We start from the raw sequence: 23,257 nt of genomic DNA, 5'->3' as shown, positions 1-23,257 counted from the left end.
TCTTTTTTTTTTCTTTTTTGTTCATTTAAAAAAAAAAATAAATCCAGTATTTAAAACAGTCTAATATTTCAGATAAAAAATAAACACACCACAAAAGCTGTCAGAGAATAATATATATGACTACCCACTTTCCCTATCATGTAAACAAATCCAAAACTTCTACTTTTCTTATTAGTGTCCATTTAAAAACTGCTGTCCCCTCAGACTGTGATGATGTCATATGATCTATACTCTTTAGTATTAACCTCTTCTGCACCATGGTATATAGCACATAAAAGTTCTGTATGTTGTGATCAGAGACAGACATTGGTTGATTAAATGATATAAAAAGAAGATGTGAACTCACAGAAGACTTTGCAAGGGAAATTACTAAGTTCAACCTGAACTGCATGAGCAAGCTCATAATAAACCTGTAATTAACAGGGCAGTGAACTGGAAAAAAGGAGATGGGACTTTTTATTTATGCAATGGAACTCAGCAGCAGGATGGATTGTATGGGTATATTATTGCATAGGAATACGTGGAAGCCAATCATAGAATCACAGAATCATAGAATGGCCTGGGTTGAACACGACCACAGTGACCATCACAAACCCCCTGCTATGTGCAGGGTCACCATATACTAGACCAGGCTGCCCAAAGCCATATCCAGCCTGACCTTTGAGCTCAGATATTTTATATCAGAGAACTGGAGATAAGGCACACCTACTAGAGTTGGTGGGTTTCCCCCAAGTCTGAAAGATCACGTTGAGTGTAAGATGGTTCAAACAGAAAGCACTTCTACACAGGTGCAAACCTACACATTACAGTTTGTAACTCCAGGAAGATGGGGCCACCAGAGAGGACGTTAATGGCCAGGCAAACAACTGATAAGAATGAGTTTCCTTCAGTGTAGGGAGTTAACTTCTTCCATCAACAATGTACTACACACTTTGGTTTCACACAGACATCATCATGTTAGCTTTGACAGGCTCAAGGGCTGAAGTCAGTGCTGACAACTGAAAGGATGAACCACGTATTCTTTCAACAGGGTTCTGTGCTTTGGCTTTTATTTTTTTAAACTAAAATTTGAAATGAAAAGTAAACTGTGAAGTGAGCTGTTTCACAGTATTTAAAACAGATAAAACAGATAAATTAGAAAGAATTCTAATACAAAGGAATTTATAAAGCCAGAAGGAAGTTTTGAGTCAGATATAAGAGTGGATGCCAAATATGGTTTTACTTAACATCTTCATTAATGATATGGAATTAATTACATTTGCAGGTGACACTAAAGTGGGAGAAACTGCCAAGAGAAGTTAGGCATGAAAGAAATATAAAAACTAGCTTCCAAGATTCACAGACTTACAGCACAAAAGGGATCATTATGACAATCTAGTTTGTCACCCTGTGTAGCAAGGGTATGTGAATGTAATTTGGAAGAACGAGATATAATACTGTTGAGGACACTAAAATGCTACGAGGGAACTGTGAGCATTAGTGGGTATCATATTCAAAGCAACTTTGCAAAAAGAATCTGGTATTGTGTTGGCTGCATTGACCAACATGTTGCACAGAACAGCACTGAAGTTTGCCTTCAGCTGACTATAACTATTGTAACTACACTTAAAATACAGAGCTCAGTTCTCAGCAACCTGCAAGATAAATGTTGACAAAGAATATGAATTCAGAAAGGAATGTGAGGAAAGTAAGAAGGAAAAAAAGACTAGTTTTATATAAATCACTGGGCGACTACAGACAGAAGGGGATGGAAGTATGAGGACAACTGAGAAAGATCAGAAAGTTCTTCATACCAGGATCAAAAAATAACAGCTCACTGTGTAGTGTACTGAATGCAAGATTATGCAAAAAAATTATTAACATATGTAACTCCTGAGATTACATTTCTTTAAAAAAGTCACTGCAGGGAAATGCAGAAAGTGTTTTGCCCTTTACCTACAAAAACGACCATAGATTCCAAATAAATCAACTTCCAACTAACTCTAACTTTTACCCTTCTCCTGAATTCATTCATTTTATAATTAGCCTTCCAACTCCAGTGTCAAACTAGAAAATTAATATGAAATGGCCAATGAGGTGTAAAGTAATGATGGGTGGTGCAGGCAATTAGCATTCAGTGTATCGTTCTGGGCCATGAAACACTGCCCTTCTCCTTTTGGAAGAAGCAGGGATGGGGCATATATACTGCTAGCCTGCAGACCATGGACGGAGCTGAGTGAAGCATGAGATATTAAATTAGCAAATGATTAAGATGAAGAAAAAAGTAATGAGGCTGAGAAAGTTATCCAGAGCAAAGTAACGAGTAGGGATGAATATTCAAAACTTGAGTCCTGCTCTGCAAGTGGCAGCACAACAAGCTTTTATAAGAGAAGCTGTGATTTTGTTATAGTGATCATCTCCTGACATCCAGTAGCAAGGCTGAGAGGGTTGGGGTTGAACTAGGAAACTGGATGCTTACACAGCATCTAGACCAAACAAAAAAAGGTAAATAGAAAATGCAGCTGTGGTACTCTGAGCCTCTACTTGGTGACTGCTCATCATTCCTTTGCTTCTTCCTGTTAAGACTCTCGAGGCTGCAAACTCTTCAGGATAAGGCACTAATATGTGACTGCCAACACAATGTAAATGGATAATAATAATACATGGTAGCATGGGAAATAATGATATCAGTGCATATTGTTAGCTTAATTACTTAGGCTGAAAGAGGAAGAGTCAACAGTTGTCTAAAATGTTTATACACTCTACATTAAAGAGGGTAAAGAATATGTAAACATACATGTATTTCTATGTGTCCATCAGCCAAACATGATAAGAAGTTGCAATCAATAGAGCAGGCAGTGACACTTATGAAGATATTCCAGTGCTTTTTCATAAATCCATTTCATTTGCTCACTACTGAAACCACTCACAACTGAATCTGCAGTCCTTGCTGCTTTCTACTGAAAGATGAAACTTACACATTTCAAAAAGTATTGGGAAAAACAAGTCCACTATGTGCAAAAACAAGTGAGGAGAAAAAAAAAAACAAACCAACAACAAAAAAAGTTGTTTGCCAACACTGGTGTTTAAGGGGGTTGATCTGGTTTTGGATCAGACTCAGCGTTTTGTGAGTTTGAGGTGGGAAATTTGGCCATGGAGTGAGCCTGGAGCCAGAGAGGCACCATCTGTAGAAAAATTAATCCAAAGTGGGTCCAATTGTTTGCAGCTGTAAATAGCCACCTGCACACGCTTGCTTTCACAAGAACATAGACTCCTGGGTCAGATCAAGGCCTGACTGTCCCAGTCAATTACGCACATAATTCTTCTCACATGTGGGTCTAGCTAGGTAGGAGTTTTGCCCCAGTCCTCTTGTTCTCAAATAGGCCTTCCTGATCTAATGGTGAGAGACCTAATTCTACCCTAAATTTATTCATGGCCACTTTTAATCCATTTGTTCCTGTGCCAACATTGTTCTTTGGCTTAAATAGCTCTATCTCCCTGCTGTTTATTCTCCTGATATATTTAAAGAGTGCTATCAATCCCTCTAAGCTTTCCTTTGCAGGCTAAACAAGATTTGCTTTTTTAAAGTCTCATGTAGCAGAACACAGTTTAGGCACTTTAACCTATTTTTTTTTGAGAAGCTTTCAAAGTTAATGTAAAAGCACTAGCTAGTTACACTGTTCTTATGGTGTGTGTGTGGTTTCTACGACAGTATTGATCCTGGTGCTCAGGGCAGGTAAGACATCCATGTGGCACTGCATCACATCACACGATTGAGTTCTTCATCTTTTCTAGTGAAATGGGTTCTCCATTGCTCTGAGCATGCTGACACTTTTTCTCTGTATCTCTTCCAGCCGGAATTAATCTTTCTGAGTGTGGGTAATCGGAATTGCCTCAAATTATCTGAGATAAATCTCACCAGCATGCTGGCCAGCATTAATATTTCTCTTCTTCTGATAGAAAGAGTGAACAAATCACAGGATCACATTTGCCTCCTCTATTGCTTTATCAGGTCATTCACTTACAGCTCTTGCTGATTAAGTCCAAGTGTTTCTCCTTTGCTGTTTTCTATTGATGGAATCACAGTTTATACATGCATTCAGATGGCTACCTGTTAAATGCATCTACAAGTTTGTTTTATTTCATTTAATTTCTCTTACTATAGAAATTCTAATCCTGAGTATTAATGGTAACTTCACTACTTTGTGCCATGAGCCACTTCCATTAATGCACACTTACTTCTTGTAACAATCAGCAACACGAATCCAGAAGAACCCACCAAACCTTGGTGACTGGTAGCAACCTTATTATTGCTCAACTCTTTTTACAGAATTCAGTGCTTTTTCTTCATTAGTTCATCAGTTCTTGACCCAAATGTCACTAAGTAAATAAGTAAATAAATTTATATAAAAAATATAAATAATGATCTGAATAAACAAATGATTCCATCTCAAATTTCAGAAAATTAAATTAATGAAAAGCTAATGACAGGTTCACAGCCAAGTCATTAAGGCTCTTAAACTGACTTTTGCTTGTGCCAGAACAGTGGTGCAGCCACAGAGACTCCCAGGTAGTTCAGCAGGTGTCCATTTATCATCGCTATCATTACAACACCTATTATCTCTAGCTAGGGTCAGGTCTCCTCACTGTACTCAGCACAATACAACAAAACAAAGTGGCAGTGCATTGCAGGCCATTTCTCAAAATGATGAGACTAAAATTATTTTAAATTGACAAAATTGGCTGATTTTGATGGAATTAGCACACTACAGTGGGTGCAGTAATTGAACAGTGTGTTTTAAGGGCACTCACTTTAACAAAGCTGCTTAAAAATACACACACAGACCCGCATTCAGGCAGACTTCTATGCATACCTTCGTGCGATCCAACAGTTTAGCTGGCCAGTGAATAGTCTCTCATTTACTCAAAGACAATGAACATACTTTCCTTCTTTTTATTTAGTAATATCACATTTGTTTTGTGTTTTAAAGTGAATGCTGGAAGCTGGGGATAACAGTGCTGATTTTCATAATTTTGTCATGATTATCATGACATTTGGTATTTTTCTCTTAAAGATATCATTTAACCACAATGACAGAGTTACTGTGGAACTAAAAAGGTTCACTTCTGGATCTGTAGGTGCTGAGTGAACCCAATGAAAAACAAAGCCTAAGGTCTCCAGAATATACAAGGCATTTTTTTCATACAGGGCTTTTTTTAGATCCCATGATACTGACTACCTAACTGACAACTTTGAAAGCTTAGATTTAACAGTTCTCGTGATTCTGAAATGAGTAGTTGTCATGAGTGTTTTCTGTAATGACAAACACAGATAGTTTTAAATATCATCCAGCATTCTAGGACCACCACTTCCTTCCACTTCTATAACTACACAGGACTTAGTACTGTAATTAGACGTGTAGTGGATGGTCACAAGACTCAGGTAAGCATTGGTGCACAGTTTATCTTATGCTCTCCTTCTTTAAGGGTCCTTCAGGCAGGCAATGATAAGGGAAAGCATTCTTCTTAAAGTGAAATAATTGTAAACCTGCAAAATTTGGCAGAAAAACTCACAGGAGGCGTTGTACCAGAAACTTTATTTTCTGTAAACTAAATATAAAATTGACTCCATCAACTTGAAATTCTCAGTTTCTGTTAAATTTCAGAAAATTATTATAAGCCAGGAGTTGGGAAAGTTCCATGATTTACCATCAACTACATCAAAGCTGCTTCTGAAAATAAATCCCTGACTACACTGGCTGGGCCAGTAAGAAGATGAGGTGTGTTCATGAATCATGTTTTGAGATTTTAAAAATCAGTAATTAGCGCAACACAGTGACCCCCACAACTATTTTTAGTGCTCTGTATTTAAAAAGTAATTTACATTTAGATATTATTATATGTACATTTAATTTCAAACCAGAATTACACACAGTTCTAATTACTAAACATAAAGATACATTTTAGCATATGGTTTATAATTAGCATTTGTAATTCAAGCCATAAACAATATAACTAACTACATTTATTGGTAGAACTTTACTTCCCACACATGTTCAATCACTTTCAATTATTTCCCCAGTAGTCTACGACTCAGTACGGTAAAGAATATGTGTGCCTACACTGCAGTAACTGCATAGCAGTTTCTGCGCATTCACTTATGATGTTACAGATCTGTGCTGCTTTTCTTAACGTCTCATGGCCACAGACATGAAAACAAAAAGCTGCAAATACCTACTGAAATATCAGATGTGGCATATATTTGAAAATTGTAGCCAACTATTACTGGCTTATTTAATAAAGGGCTTCCAAACCACAGCTTGACTTCTGCAATGAGATCAAATTCAAAGCTAAGACCATTTGCTAGGAATAAACAAAAAATACTTCTCCTTTTTTACTGACTTCGCCACTGCTGGTCAGTTACTCTGTTACGAATTTGGTTTCTTTATCAAAATGAGTGGTGGGTGCCTTCTTCCCAGCACTGGATGTGGAGAATGTAACAAGTAACAGGTAGTGCTGAGCTGCTTTTTCTGTATCATTTCCCTTAGAAACAGCACAGAAAGGAGAGCCTGGACTTTTTTCTGCCCTGACAAGGCTGAAAGTTTTCCTGTGCTGCTCCAGAACAGCAGCTCTGCCTTGCTTTGCCCACACCATCCTACTGAACTCCACTAATAAGACACTGCCTCATATCAGGTTTCTTCTCTGACTAACATGAATTTGTCAGTTTTGTATCAAGTGCCTTACATAATGAGAAGTGATGAACTTGAGGTCTCTGGTGATTAAGACAATTTTATACAATTGGGACAGATCTAGCAGCACCAAACATGCAAAATGAGTTTAAAAGATTCATTGAAAACTCAACGAATCAATGAATCAAAACTTTGCTGTCTTTCTGGCTTGTTTTCTTTCTCCCTGAAGGCACAATCAAGTGCAAAGGGCCCAGGCACAAACCTCTGCTCCAAATTAAAGCCATATGCCTCACAAGACTCTCCTGTAAGAAAAGTGGAGTCAGTAGCAGCTGTGCAAAGGGTCTCCGTAACTTCTGTAAGATGCACTTCTATGGATTGTTTGACCCAGGATCCTTGTACAGCAAGTGTAAGTGTGGTGTGGCTGCTACATGGTGCAGCTGCTATACTACCCCTGTCATCTAGCCCCAACAAAGCATGAGAGTGAACAGATAGATATTTGCTGCTCCATTTCTTCTTTTTTTGTTGTTTTGTTTTGTTTTTCTCCCAGTTACAAAATCTCATTTGGATATAAAGTTGAAGAGAAAGGAGAGCATAACAAAATAAAATCTTGCAAACTACTACTGTGAAAAAAATAGTTTAAGATTTTTTTTTTTTTCCTTCACTTATACTTCGCCTCTGGTTTAGTGTATATGTTATTTTATTAAACTTCCTTCAGTGGAAGACAGACTTCAAACTAGTTCTACCAGAACCAGGTGTTAATATCCTTTGAATATTTTAAAAAACAATTGGGGTAGATTAAATATACTTCTCAGGTCTAGTTTTGCATGACAGATATGTAATGTGCCAATGGTTATATATTATATTCTTCCTCTCAGGCATGTATCTCCTGCAGAGACAGCAGACTACAGAAGCTGACCCTTACTGAGACCATCTTGTCTCTCTGACAAAGATCCTTTTTAACTTCTTACTTACTGGTTACTTCCTGTGATGGATAAAAACTTTAGCTCAGCTTGTGATAATTTCACAGGCCCTGAGCACCCTGACCCTGGAAGCCCCAAGGTCAGAAGTCAAGTCTTGTTCTGAAACATCTGTGTGCTTCATATTAAAGTAGAACAAAAGTGGAGAAATATCCACCAGTGTGACAAGAGAAACAGGCAAAATGGGAATGACACGTTGGTCATCTGTTACCCATGCCACCTCAAGCCACTGACTGAAATGTGATGGAAAAACTCTGCCTGCTAGCTCTCCAAGCCTCCTTCAAAGAAGTGCTTTGTTTGGGAAATGGTGAGAAAGGTCTCCAGTCATTTTTTCTTTCTGCCTTATGTTAACGGTATGTATCCGTAGGTGTCCAGGCACCTACACAACATGGCTTCACAAAGTCTAAAAAAATTCTGCTAACATCTCATTTTCGAAAGATAAGGCACATCAGAATAACCTAGGTTGAAACACACGTCAGCTTAAAATCACAGCTTAGGAAAGAGAAGATAGCAGAACAGATTCCTCCTGCCCTCCATGGTGTCTGAGGAGCAACAGCCATGCACAATACAGCAAGCTTAAAAAAAACTGATGCCCAGAGTTATGGTTAGTGAAGGAGTTATTCATCTTCACTAATCTGGTCTCTAAAAATTTATTTTTGAGAGAACATGGTAATAAAATACCTGTGGAAAGTGATCAGCAGAACTGTTCTCAAGTTTCAAATCTATATATGTTATACTCTTTAGTTCTAAAAACATTCTTCAGGAAAGACATTAAAAATCAAAGCGTCCTTAATTTCAAGGAAGAGTTAATTAAAATCTAAAATTCTTAAGCTAATAGAAGTACTACCTCTCTGAATTCTTCTTACCTAGAACTGCTTAGAGTAGCACAAGAATAAAACTCAAATGATCAGCATGCTTTTTCATAACTATTTTTCTTACATTCAGGCAGGAACTACTTTTACTATCCTTAAGTTAGACTAAAGTAATACGGCCATGAAGATGATCAGAGGGCTGGAGCACCTCCCCTGTGGGGACAGGCTGGAAGTGCTGGGGCAGAAGAGAAGAGAAAGCTTTTAGGGGGATCCTTACAGAGGCCTTCCAGTACCTGAAGGAGGCCTACAGGAAAGCTGAGGAGGGACTTTTTGTGAGTATCCCGCCCTGGAAGCATTCAAAGCCACGCAGGATGCGGCTTTGAGCAACCTGGTCTAGTGTGAGGTGTTCCTGCCTGTAGCAGGGGATCTGGGACTAGATAAAGGTACCTTCCAACAAAACCCATTCTATGATTCCGTGAATATTTTGTAGATAAAAGCTGTACATATATATCAGCTAATTCCTGTGTCTATAAAACTAATGCACCTCTTTAGTGTAGAAACAGGGCTTTTCTTTTTTAAATTTTCTTCAATAAAGCATGTCCTGATTACATCGGTATTTTAAAATTCAATGATATGACCACAGCTACATTATTTTACACAAGCATGATAAATTGACCAGGTGAATTCTTTCTATATTAGACAGGATGAGCAAATCTGCCTTGTAGAGATTAGACAAAAAAACTGACTAAAAGGATGGATCTTCAGCAGTCCTAAAATCAAGGGTAAGGAAGCTATAGACTGATCAGAGTCCTTCCCAGCTTAAGTCACAGCAGGGTTTATCCTGAGCTAACTAAACTGAAAAAAGTATTTCCAGCATGTTCTGTGCTCATCTGTGGAAAAACTACAAAATTGGGTACACCTCCAAATCTCTCCTCACATTCAGCTGCATAGAAGAATGTGCATCTGTTAATTATGACTTAGCATTAAACTGTTATTTGTACCTAGTCTCGACCTCCAGCTTCTCTAACCGAAGACCAGAAACTTGCTGAGTCCTACCTTCTACTACGTAATCTGAAAAAGGAGGATTCAGTGAGTTTTGTTTTCCCACAGTTTTTCAGGTTAGTGGATACGTGGAACCTCCAGTCTAACTCAGTGACTGAGGTTCATGCCATGACCTTCGAGATTCAAAGAAAACCTCACAGACCTGTATGTGAACACTGGTCAAAGCTGTTCCTAAGCTGCTGTTTGAAGAAGAACTTAAGAAATAATTATGAAAATCTGTGAAAGACCTCAGGAAAGAAGGCAATGAAGAAGGCATACTTACCAACTCTACAAATGCAAGTCCACCGTAACTGTGAGCAACAAAAAACACGTTCTCTGCTGCTGACTGGGAAATAAAATGGTCCCAAACATAAATGGTATGTTCTTCCGGAGATCCATTATCCTGCAGAAAAAAAAATTACATTTGCCATGATTACCTGTTAGCAACTGGCAATTCTGTCTAAAAGTAAAACGTTCCTATATGCTAAAATGTATCGTTAGAACAAAATTCAAACTAATAATACTCTAGTGTCAAAAAATGAGCAGATTCATTTGTCTAAATAAAAGAAATCCGAGATTGCAATTTAAATGCAGTAGAGCCGTTGTTTTATTGCTACTTATTTTAATAAATACAACGAAAATTATGCATCTGCAAAATTTTGTCTAAATACCATGATGCCAATTCAGCTAAACAGAGGCATTCAAAGAAATTATGAGCCACTGCTCTGGTTTTCATTCTTTTGACAACTCTTTGTCAAATATTTGCTCACTGATGGTTTGTTTAAAGTAGTTAAATCTTAGTGTGATAAAACAAATAAAAACGAGTATGAACAAGATAAATATAATTTCAGTCTTTAGAATTTTATTTTTTTTTTTTAGATTTTATGCTCCAGTGGAAATTTGCCAAAGATTAAAACTGTGGTATTTGCAGCAAGTCTTTGAAATGCTATTTTTATTTGTTTGGAAACTGTAGACTGTGAGATACAGGGCAGATAAACCACGTCTCGACTGCTTACATATTAGCCATTATTTCAGATTTTCTGGTATTTAGGGGGGTTGTTTTTCGTTACTGAACAATTACCTATGGATGTCAAAGACCCACTGTAATCATTTATGCTGATTTTAGTGCACGATCCTCAAACATGTGGGGATGTGCACTGCCATCTCTACCTTTGAGACTATCAGAAAGCCCTTTACTCCTCTATATTTTACTTCTTTATCAAGCTGTCTGCGGCATCACTTCAAATTTGTCTAGTCTCAGGTGGCACGAGTTCGATGTGCTGCTAGTTCCTGCCTCCCACCAGGATTTCTCACCTCTGTAGCACAACACTGCAGACATTTTCCAGCTCCAGAGCTTTTGCTCCAGGAAGAGCTGCTAAGTGAAGGTCATGTAATTTCCTAATATTTGCATCCCTTTGCTCTTCTCCACCAGTGCCTTCATATCACCAGAAGACACTGACAGATCATATAAGCCCCATTTCCTTGGGGAAAATAAAGTACAAACCAGCAAAAGCCACTGGAATTAAAGTGATAATTACATAGTATGAACAACTGTAACTTTTTAAAGAACACTGAAGTCTTAGTCTCACTCTAAAATACAATTTTGGGAATTTAATCTCTTACGGTTGTCGAACATGAGTGAGAAGCCAGACAACTAAATAACTTGGTGGATGTAGGCTTTTACTTCTATTTTCATGCCTAGTTTACTATCCTAAATGAGAATGAGATACAAATCCTCACGGATCTGGACCCAATGCATTACAAACAGGCATGTGCTTAATTTTTTTCCCCCTCCCCAAGTTTGTAGAGATTGCAACATTTCAGTCATATTTGCCAAAAAACACTAAAGATATTCATCTTAATTCTGGACAGATTCTTCACTTGACTGACTATGGCAGAGTTTTAAATAAATTTGTATTAACTACCATAAACCACCTCAACACTAGAAAAGGCTTATTTTCTTTCAACGAGAATTTGAAATTTGATTGTAAAGATAGAAGAAGGAGGCAAAGAGCCCTCCTTTCATGAGGAAAGAGGCACATTTTTCAAAAGAATTTCATATGGAAGATATGATTGGCAGGCTAGTTATTAAGATGAAGCTGAAGAATACCTCGGATGGGAGTTTCTTAAGGAAAAGGGATATATTCTAATTCTGATACATAAGGAAAAGGCACGTGAGCACACTGGGAGAATTTCTAGATGACCGATTTAACTAAAATATTTAGGTAAATTTGCAGAAGAGATCTGTTTTTTTTTTTTTTTTGTTTTTAATAATAATGTTATGATTAATTCCTATAACAGCGATTTTTGTGTAGGTATAAAACCATGGTCTAACACTCTAAGAAAAAAAAAAAGGCTATTTGTGGTTAACTTTGTATTTTCACGCATTCTGTAATTACTATTCTCTGTGCTGCCGACAGGAGAAGCACACCATTTGTGGAGTTCCACAAGACTGAGACAGCAGCAAGAAGCTTCTAAAGGATTCAAAAATTCAGCCTGAAAAGCTTGCATCAATTAAAGCATAACCAGTGGCCAAGTAAACCAGATCATTAACTGCACAGCTTCACAGTCCAGTACAAAGACTCAACAGAACTTCATAAAAACAAAAAGAAATGAACTGGAATTAGTTACATATAGACTGTGACCACATGTTCTTTTGTTACTGGTGAAAGAAAAAAATAAAATGGCAGGATGAGCCGTAGTGGTGTACTTACTCTGCCAAACTAACATGGTAAGGGGCAGAAGTGTGTGAAGGATGGAGTTCGGAGGAACCGTGTATGTTTAAAAGAAAAGCCCTTTCTTCGTGGCATCTGCTTATTTTTTTCCTTGTAGCAAGCCACTATTTTAAACAAGTTGGATGGAGAATAAACCATTGCCGTGTCCATACAAGAAACATCTGGCCATGTAAGTGGGCACAGCAGACTGTGGGGTACTGTAAGTCTCCTTAGGATTCTGAATTGCTTTAGGTCTGTTAGAACCAGGGGATTAGCTGCATCTGCCTGGCCTTGGTTAAATTATGATGCTGAATACTGCAGTTTCAGTATGAAGGTGACAGTTTCAGGCAGCAGTTGCTTTCGTTTTCACTGCAGCTAAATACAGTGCACTTATATACCAACTTGTTGAATGGTTTCATAAACCTGGGGCCTCTTGGCTGTGCTCTGCATAATTACCTATATGATTTTACAAAAAGGAATGGAGAAATCATGTTATGTACCTCAGAAGGCTGATGAGGCTTAATGCATTCTCATTTGTGAAACAGATTGAGGTGGAAAGATGCTAGGATAGCTGAACTTGGATTGCCAGCTGCTAGGAGTCACTTATCTGCAACTAATAATTCTATGTCTAAATAACTAATTTGATTTTTTTGGAGCTGTGGAAGTCATGGCTGTGGGTCTTCATCACTCCGAAATTCTTTCCCTTGATAAATACAAGAAGATGTAAAAGTAAAAAAATATTAAGAACCTTATTAGAAAGAACACCTCTGTATGATGGATAACCAGTGCAAAGTAACCTTAAAACACACAGCTGTCAGGCTGCTGCAGATCTGGTGTCCTGACTCGACTCCTGCACCTGGGCTTGCTCAGGTGGTGAATGGAGCATGGGAGGCAGAAGCTTTGCACATCATGAAAAATCTTACATGGCTCCATTTTAAATGGAATATTATCAGAAAAGATTTACCCTTTAACTCACTAATAAATGAAAAGATGTCCATGTCTTTTTCTTAATAACTATTATATTTCAATCTTTTTTACCGCTAAGATTAGAATGAATATACCTCATTTGCCACTGGTGACTACCAACACTATGGAGACTATTAGATATTGAACGCCTGTCACACATGCACGCAGCAAAATCCACTAAAGATTACCTCAGAGATAAAAGGAGTTAAAATCACTTAAGAGAAGCATTGCCAAGGTATTTTAGGTTGCTTATATTATATTTATTCCCCTTCCTGAAGGCTAGAGGAGCAACATGTTATTGAAAACTAGATATAAGGGTGGCTTTCATATAAATAATATAGAATGCAAGTAGCCACATAGTCTTGGCCCAGTTAATGATCAGGCTACTTAAAAAGATGTTCTCACCACATGGATATGTTCCTTTTCAGTGAGAAATGATCATCAAGTCTTTGTAAGTAGAGTGAGAATTTGTTTCATGAGATAGAAATGAGTTTTTATAAACACTACCTTAAGAGCAGATGCCTTTTTCTAGCGATAAAAGGCCTTTCTAATTTTTGCAGTATTTTTTAAACACTGTCTATTAACTATGTATAGAAAGGTCTTTGCTATTTAAACCAAATAGCAATCACTCTAAAAATGATCATAAATGGTTAATACGGAGCTTTTCATTTTAATATCAAAAGTTTAATCAAATAGTCTAATAGCACAGTCTACACAAATAATATGAGAATGATTAATAAATTCATGTTCCTCATCTATATGAAGCCACTTAATATTCCAGAGCCAGAACCTCTTCCACAGCCGCAAGCTGCCTGAAGCAACAGATGGAGGCAGGGAGGAAGCTGCGCTCCCTGGAGCTCTGGCAGGGTGAGCAGAGCCCTGGGCTGCTCCGACCTGCACAGCCGGGCTGGCTTGCAGGGACCTGGGCACGCTGGCAAGTGAGCACATCCCCCCATTCCTTCCTCACCCCATATATTGCACTGCCCACAACAGTTTGCTGGTGAAGGGCAATGGAAGCGCACTGCCCTTTCGTCCATGTATAAATACTCTGAGCTTTGGGCTTCTTGTCTTCCAAGACTTTTCTTTGTTACCTTTGTGTTCATTTCTGGCCGTCTGTCTCTTGCTTCTGTTCAGTAACTCATTCCTGTTTTGTCTTGGCACTTACAGAATGCTAACAGAAACACTCTTCCATACAATGCTGCTTCTAATCTCACTTAAAAAAAAAAAAAAGGTTTTGTTTGGAAAAAACTGACTTGCACCTTTAAAATTCTCCCTGTAATAGTTTAGGAGCTGTGAAACAAAACAAATGGTTGTGGGTAAATTCTCTCGCGATTCACATTTTGGGTTGTCATTTTTCCCAATACTGCTAGCTCTGAGAGTTGAAAGGTATGTAACATTTTAATGGCTAGAGCCATTAGGAATACACTGATAAGCAGTGTGCATACAGTGAATACAGTGTTATGTTATGTTGCTTTCAAAAAACAGGTTGAATTTACTAATGTAATATCACAGTCATTAATTGTTAAATACCAAGCTGAAGTGATGCAGCAACCCAAGCCTTATCAACTATGCCAGATTCTAACACCTAGACATTGCAAGGTCTGCAGTTATGATGGACTACCTGAGTTGATAACACATGGAATTATCTAAACAACATTTGCATATTTGGGTAATTATTTCCTAAGGTTAATTAGCTCCTGCAAAGCAGCTTGGCCTTTGAGACTGCTTACTGTGACAGGTTCACATATTTCCTGTTTCAATGCCAAAATTTACAGGGTTTTTTTCTTCTTTTTTTTTTTAAACTCTTCTAAATAACTTGTTGCTGGAAAGTTGCACATGGGGCAGGAGCTTAAGGCCCTGAAATACTATTTACTGTATTAAGGTAAGGCTGCTTGGATCCCTTCCTCCACTTTGGATTCATCCCAGCTCCAAAAAACTGAATCACAAAAATCAAATTTGTTCTAAGCTCAGGCAACAGCTCTCTGAAAAGTCATTGTTTTTTTTTTAAACCAAGGATTTGGAATCACATTTTTTTTCAATAAGTGGAAAGGAAAATGCATACACATGGGGAAATATGCCATACAACTCAATAGCTTTTGAACAATTTACTTGAAGGTGGCTTCTATAATTACCAATTATCATAGCAAAACAAATCCTTCTAACTAGATGAGCTACTGTAAACAAGTATGGTACATGTGTTAAATATGGGAGAACAGAACTGCACGCTAGCTTTCAAGCAGAGATAGGAAGAAAGCTCAGATTTCCTGTTTCTAGATCTTGTGCAATTGATCCTTCCCTATAAGCAGGATCTTTACAGTTATACACAGCTCTTCTTGCTGCTTTGGTGAGACTTGGGGCAGAGAAACTTTTGCATGCACTGCAACTCTTCTGAAAATCATTGAAATAAAAATAATATATAATGTGAACATAACCATATAAAAATATAGCCCAGAAAAGTAGCAGTTTGTCACTGAAACCATACAGTATGAAATGTGTTTTCAGTGGTGACTGGCTAACACTGATATTTTCTGCACAATGAAAGACCAATTTTCTGTACAAGAAGACTCTGTTCTCTTAAAAGAAAATCATATGTTTGTAGCTCTGAAATGAACAGCTAAGAAATATAGCATGTTCCCTGCTGGTACACAATTCTTCATTATCATAACCAGAATCACACCAGCATCATATTTTGCAACGTTCTTAGGCAGTGGATCCCAGAAAAGTTAAATGGATGTCACTGCAAACATTCTCTGACTAGAAAGTAAAACCTACAAAACCGTATATGTATAGCTTGCTCTGAAAGTAATGCTTGTTTTATTTCCATGGAACTACAACAGATACAAAGAGCACAAAATCACTGCTTGATAGAGCAAGTACTCAGCTACAGAACACTATTTTTCAACACTGTCATCACCATTAGCTATGCATTTTCACCAGTGATGAACAAGAGCCTGTATGCCATGCTTGTAACAATCTGTTGCTGTTGCCACGGCTGAAACACACCACCCACCACCTCACTCTGCTCTCACCCACTGTTTGGTCTCGAGAAACTTTCAGAAGGCACTGATGAATGTCAGTGGGTTCCATTTTTTTTCCTGCATGGAGGAATTCAATGACACACCTTTGCTCTATCCACACGTCCATGTCAGGTGCCATTCTGTCAGACTGCCCCTCTGCTGCCATCTGTCCCACAGCAACAACATGTAATGGGATATTGGTGGGAAGGTTCAACCTCTACTGCCGTACCACCAACATCTGCCTCTGACATCAAGGGCCAACATAATAAAATGGGATGCAGTGCTTTTGGAGCAGCCCATGAATATATATGCATGTGTAAATATGTATACACAGACATTTATATGTGTACGTATGCAACATGCAAAGATGGCAAACACTGAAGACAAATTAATAGGAAAGAACTTCATCCACATTACTGCCCAAATACATTGTAACTCTAGTCTAATCAGGTACCCAGTTAAGTCAGGAGGAACTCTGCCATCTGCTTTAATACCAGCAGGGTTAAAAACAATGCTTACGTTCTTTAAAGAACTCAGGAACCCAGAACTATACATGTTAGGCTTGAATAAGAATATCTGCTTCTTCCTGTATTCACATTCTCCCTCTCAGTCCTGATGTTCTACTGCACCATCTCCTGTTTTGCTGTAGCCCTACTCTAAACAATTGGCTGAGGGGATAGGATTGTTTAGCTGGAAGAAACTCAGTGGGGGTCTTTATAGCTCTCTGCATACCCCTGAAAGGAGGTTGTGGTGGGGTGGGGGTTGGACTTTTCTCCTGTGTAACCAGCAACAGGACTGGAGAAAATGGCCTCAAATTGCACCAGGGGAAGTTCAGGTTAGGTAGCAGGAAAAATTCCTTCTCTGGAAAAGTGATCAGGCACTGGAATGGGCTGCCCAGGGAGGTGGTGGAGTCATTGACCCTGGAGGTGTTCAAGAAATGTTTAAATGTTGTACTAAAGGACATGGTTTAGTGGGGAAATATTGGTAGTAGGAGCACAGTTGGACTAGATGATCTTGGAGGTCTCTCCAACCTTAGTGATTCTATGATCCTGTGAAAGTCTCAGTGCTGGATAAGAGACATGAAGGGCAAGAAATCTGGAACCAAATACCAAGCACAATTCGTTCCTCCAAAGAAGCAGCTATGGTATTTTGACCAGAGGAGAAGAGAAATGTAAGGAAAAAACAGAAACCAAAACCAAGAAAAAAGTGGAAGATCTCCTTGTTTTCTTGCAATTGTCTAACTCAGGCCATTAAAAAAACAAATTGACCCTTGTAGGAATCTCAGTGTGCCCTACCTGCTAAAAATTCTTTTCTACCTTTTTAATCACAAAGTCAAGAGAACTCTTGCACAGGTATTTCAGAGACGTTTCCTATGAGATGCCTGATTTGTGGATAAAACTGGACATTGTATTAAGTACTTATGAAATGGCTAACATTAATCTGTATAACACTGAAATACTCATACACGAATATGGGTTGGCTCTTGCAGTACTCATAAATAGTTGGACTGTCAAGAAGGCCAGCAAGTCCTTCGAAGTTCCACCTGCACTGGGGCTGGTCCAGCCATATGAAGCAAAATGAAAACAGGCTGCAGCAGACAGCAGATGAAATTGACAATATCAGGGTAGTCTCACTGGCAAAGCAGACATGACTGGGGGAGAAGGCACTAGGAGCAGAGGCCATGGTGGAGGCAAGTTTGTAACAAATCTTTAGTACAGTGTGCATCTACAGTTCAGGTTAGCAAGGAAATTATTTCAGTTGCTGCATCCTGAGCAGAAGCAAGAGAAAGAAATGGCCAGGGAGGTTTTATTTTCTTACTTTCCACATTAAAATAATACAATCCAGCACAACTTATCAATTATGTAGGTAGCAGACTGTCCATGGCTACCAAAATCTGGTGAAGCTTTAAGGAAACATGTTAAACTTGCAAAGGTTCCACAAACATGATGCAAATGCTTTATCGGTGAAAGGAGTTATTTTATTCAACAACTGCGTTCATATGCATTCAGAAACAGTCACATTGTGTTTTTCCTTATGACCTTAGCAGGGATTAAACCAAGAGCCTTTGGATACAAAAACACAAGCCTCCTCTGCTTATCTCATAGGAATAACTGGGGAAATAAAAAGACTATATTATCTTTTTAAGGACAACTTCTAAGAAGGGAGCAAGATATATAGTCTGGCAGGAGGTAGAGGCTGCTTTTGAGAAAGAAGTAGATACCAGGTATCACACTAGTTCAGTCAGGTCAGATATGGAGCTGTAGACATAAATAGCACAGCCAAGGTTATTATTTGGTACGTATCTTCTGAAAGCAATACAGCAAAGTGACTTAGGGATGAAATTTTCTTATTACTGATCTCAGTCTTATTCCCAGATCTTCTGGAGGTGATTCAGTGTAATTTCTCACGACTATTCTATTTGTGAAGTGGGCCAGTGATGGAAGTGTTCCCAATATTGCTTATGAAGCCTTAATAATAAAGCCATTATGTGCATACAGTCAACAGAAAGGAAGACGAAATCTTATGGACTGCAGTTGAATCCACTTTGTATTAAGTTATAGAGTAGTCCCACCCCCAAAACTCAAGACAATTTATCAGCAAAGCAGACAGTCTTGACAGACCTAGTAAACAAGTACATAACACGCTAAGCATCTAATGTCTGGCATATCTAATGACCAAATAAAAGATGCAAAGCAAAAATGCATTTGGCAGAGTAAGAACATATTTAAATTGTTGTCATGAACACAAAAGGGGTTCAGAAGCTGAACTAGGCTGAAACAGTGATACACACACTTTGCTACAATGCAAGCCTTAAGATTAAGTTGTGTTCTCACTTCAAAATGGCGCGTTTTATCTATTTCAGACTGACAAGACCTAGCCAGGTATTTCCAACTCAGAAAGGCATCCGGGAAAGGCATCAGGTAAATGGCCAATCCATTGGTTCTGGGAGGAAGGGAAAGCAAGATTATTTTAACAACTACCTATGCATTTATAGACACAACCTCCCAAAAATCTTCTTTCAAAGTGAAATGATACATAGCAGTAGAGGTGAAAACAGATGACTCCTTAAGTTTCCAGAGGCTGCAGAATCCACAGGCAGAAACTGAATGAATTGCAGATTATACTTAATAATTGTCTTTTGCTTCCTATAAAAATGACAAGATTCACTGTGCTGTCAGTGTAACACCCGCTACAGCTGCAGGGAGCAGTGGTGTTTTACTTCAAGCAAGGAAGCTGGCATGCGTGTGTCCCAGCCTCATGTGTCTTGGAGACCACATGTGACAGGCCGTGCTCCTGCAGCGCTTACATCTTCCTGTCAATCAGTAATGGGCTGGCTGAGCAGAAACTGGATTGTAGCTCCAGCCATTGCCCACATCAGCAGTTCACTTATTTTTTGCATTCTGTGTTTTGGCTCCTCCCCTGGGCCCATGTTCTCCCCAGCTCCCACTGCAATTACAATCCGAGACGACTTCAGACTGTGTCCCACTTTTCCCACTTCAGACATAATCTGGGCTTCCCCTGGTGATGGTGGCCAGGAAGTAAAACTCAGAGCTATGCTATGTATATGTGAGAATGGAGGGAGTGTAGATCCTAACCTACCCCCAGGCAGTAGGAGGGAACTACTTTTCCCCTTTATATCCATCTTTATTGCAGGCAAGAAAAAGAGTAAAGCAGCCAGCTCCAAGCTAGAAGAGAGTTTTGCACAGCTACACGCTTAGCTAATACACCTTCTGACAAAAAATTGAGAGCCATTTCTAAATCTAAACAAAACTAAACAAAACCAAAACTCCACTTTCCTCCCCTTTGCAGAGTTCTCGTTCTGCCTGTGAGGAACAAACTGACCTTGGGCATCACACCCCTCTTTCCACCCTCTCAGCTGCAACAGAGGCCTCCAGCCCTCAATTTATAACATTTCAATAAACAAACAACGGTGTGAAATCACAGGCTGAAATCAGCAGAGCCCACAGTCATTCTTCACTCCAGTGCTGTGGTCTCAGACACAGTAGAGCACCACTGACCCTGCAAAACCTCGACCTTCACAGGAGGCCAGCAGAGTGCTGCCATGTCAAGGCCTCGCAGGTGTAACCAGAATGTATATGAGCTTTTAGAAGACTGCTGCAGGTGAAATGTCATCGATTTGCATGTAAACAGAACATTGAACACAGCAAGTCTGGCTGAAAATCTGTGTAGAAATAAGCAGAGAGAAGCCTGATACAAAGAGATTCAGTGGGTTCTCTGCAGGTAGGCTGGGGAGCGCCTCTGGCAACCCCTCCTCAGAGAAATGGCCACACTCTGTGGTGATACGGGAGTACATGACAGGCCACACAGAAGCAGGCCAGCACTCAGATCTCTATCAGCGACCAAGCGTGAAGCTTGGAGGCTGCTCACAATGCACTGTGCAGCCCATGCAGTGCCATGCAAGGCACACGTGAGCCCCTCTGAGTGGGACTGGGGATTGGCCCGCACCCCACAGCAGGAGGGCTGTGCCTGCTAATGGAGCTGCAAATGCTGCTTGCCTGGAGAAATCTGCAGCAACTCCATACCATGCAGACTTAGTCTCTTTGTACTCAGGGTATTTTCTGCTGTAAAACTGTTGTGTTCCATTTGTTTTTCAGCAGCCTCCCCATCTCCTCAGCCTTTTGTTACAAAATTCAAGGGATGGGAAACTCTTCCTCTAACGCACTCCCCCCTCAACTTTATAACGTGAAGGGGATTACTGTTTATAAAGTAATAACCAGATCTCAGGCTAAATTAATTAAGTCTCAAACGTTATTACAGCAACATCTCCCTGGTTAAAGTATCTGCTTGTCAACCGACGTAAGACAACTTTGTCAGCCTGTTGTTCCAATTTGGATTTCCCTGTTATTACTTCTGCTGGAGTCTGGCATGTACTGTCATCACCACCCAACTGTCTTCTGGTAAAGTGCAGGAGAGAGAAAAGAAGAAAAATCAGACAAAATCAGCTTCTCAGTGGCTCTGGATTGCCATCTCCAGGATAAGTTCAGAGAGCTGTTTTTATAAAAGCACCCTTGGGACTATCATTGAGAGCTGAACAAAACCATAAATAACTGTTCTCTCTATTGAGCTGGAGAGTAAAGAGTTAAAAGCCTTCCTTCAGAACTGATCTTGTCCCTAAATATTTGCAGCATCTTTATACTGTTTCCGAATTGACAGACATGGTAGGAATCATCTAAGCCAATTATTTTATCATTAAGGCAAGAATGCAGACACAAACACGAAACCTTTCATTTTTAGTCTATGGACAAGAACATTGCTGACTCATGGGGAGGAAAGAGGTGCAAGAGAAAAGAATAGGAGGAAGGAGGGAAATGAATCAAAGGAAGTTTGACTTGAGAAAAAATAACTAATTTCCCTGAAACAGAATTTGAGGTTTTTATTTCTTGATATTTTTCCCTTCCACATAACTTGCAGGGTTTTAAGCGATGGAAATGAGCATTTGAAGCAGCATCTTCTGTGCTGGCAAATAGCCTGAACAATGCATGGGGAAGCTGTAAGACCGGAGGTGTAACACACCAGCCCGTCTGCACCTTTGTCTGGAAGCTGCTGACAAATACCTGCACAGCTCGTACAAAATCTCCTGTGCCGTGGCTCTCTGAGCATGTGGATGTATATATTCTGTTTAATTTAAAGAGCTACTACAGCAGTTAGGTGAATGAGACTGCAACTAGTGAAAATGCCGAAAGACTGGGGCAGTGCATTTCAGTACAATACTGCTTGTACATAGTTCTACATTTTACGTGTACTATTTTGCCTTTTTATATCTATCATCTACCTATAACACCCATCTTTCCCCCTCCCCCCCATCTATTTAATTTCAGGAATTGAGATTCTGCCCACAACATATTTTTGTCTCGCATAACAAAACGATCGCCAAGGATGGTCTTTTATGTGATTGAATTATGTGAACAAAAGAACATTGCTAAAACAGACCATCAGGTTATATATTCACAGCTGTCTTCTCCACCAGTCATGTTTCTAGCAATTAATAGATTAATTGTGGTGAAAAGCAAATTAAAAATGAATACAATACTTTTACAAAAAAAGAACTGCCTGAGTGAGACATGCTGAAAAAGATTTCCTAGTTTAAATGAATACCTGATTTTTTCTTAACATTAAAACTACTTATTTTGAAGTATTAAAGAACTTCCGTTCAAAAACTCTGAATGAAAGTCAGAATACAGAAGTGTTCCTTTTCTATTTCCTAAAGTACTTAAAGAGTATTTTACTTTCCCGTTCTTTCAATCTGTTTATATGTTGTAATGAGAAACAGACATTTTTTAACCATGCCACTGCAAGAAAAACAGAGTTTTGGCCAAGAAAAATGCAGATTTTGCTCACCACCGGAAACAATGAATCTAACAAACTTCAACACATTTAAGTAAAACAACAACTTAGTGTTTTCATTAACAGTTTTGGTTTGAGAACAAAGCTAGGCTGTAAAATCTCTGTAGCAGAGTTTATATCTGTTACATGAGTTAAACTAAATAGAACAGCTTCGTTCTGTGCTTTTCTTTTTGATATTCTTGTCTCTATTCTCTACTTATTACAAACACTTAGAAATGGTTATTTAAGTGAAAGTAAGATTTAACAGCCTCAAAGCTATTCGATTTCTTCTAATAAAAGGAAGAAAGTGCTCAGTGCTTTAAGTAAAGTGATACGCTATTTACTTATTGCACTGTTGTAAAGACTTGCTGAAGATCCTTAATATGCAGTGTTAGCCTACTATAATTTGAAGAAACTGTCACTAGTGTATAAAATAATTATCAACATGAATGACAAACATGACCACACATTCAGTTTCATGTTTTCTACTGGTTTTTGTTTCCGTAATCTTCTGACCCAGAACTGTGAAAAGTTGAAAGTTGAGTTATTCAAGCCTTAATTCTGCTTCTCAGTTTTACTGCTTAGACTCACTTCCATCACTTTTATTTGTCAATAAGGTATACTAGGAAATGATCTTTCATCCTGACGTACCACTGGACTTGCTTATTTTACCTCTGACTTGGACTTGCACCATCCTTGTACCAACAGTTATATTAA

General features: G+C 38.8%; 1 protein-coding gene across 13 annotated transcripts in view; it reads right to left on the bottom strand.

Moving 5' to 3' along the window:
• The window catches only part of ARB2A (ARB2 cotranscriptional regulator A), a 244,356-nt gene that overhangs the window by 86,416 nt on the left and 134,683 nt on the right, over window positions 1-23,257 (bottom strand). For all 13 annotated transcript variants that reach the window (XM_015849692.2, XM_015849696.2, XM_085527908.1 and 10 more), the window contains one exon: window positions 9,782-9,901. In XM_015849692.2, coding sequence (XP_015705178.2) covers window positions 9,782-9,901 — 120 coding nt within the window. The remainder of the gene's footprint in view (window positions 1-9,781; window positions 9,902-23,257) is intronic.

The sequence above is a fragment of the Coturnix japonica genome, chromosome Z (assembly GCF_054131305.1).
Source record: "Coturnix japonica strain WE chromosome Z, WE-NBRP24, whole genome shotgun sequence".
Lineage (NCBI taxonomy): Eukaryota > Metazoa > Chordata > Aves > Galliformes > Phasianidae > Coturnix > Coturnix japonica.
This window is presented reverse-complemented; position numbering and strand designations above follow the sequence as displayed.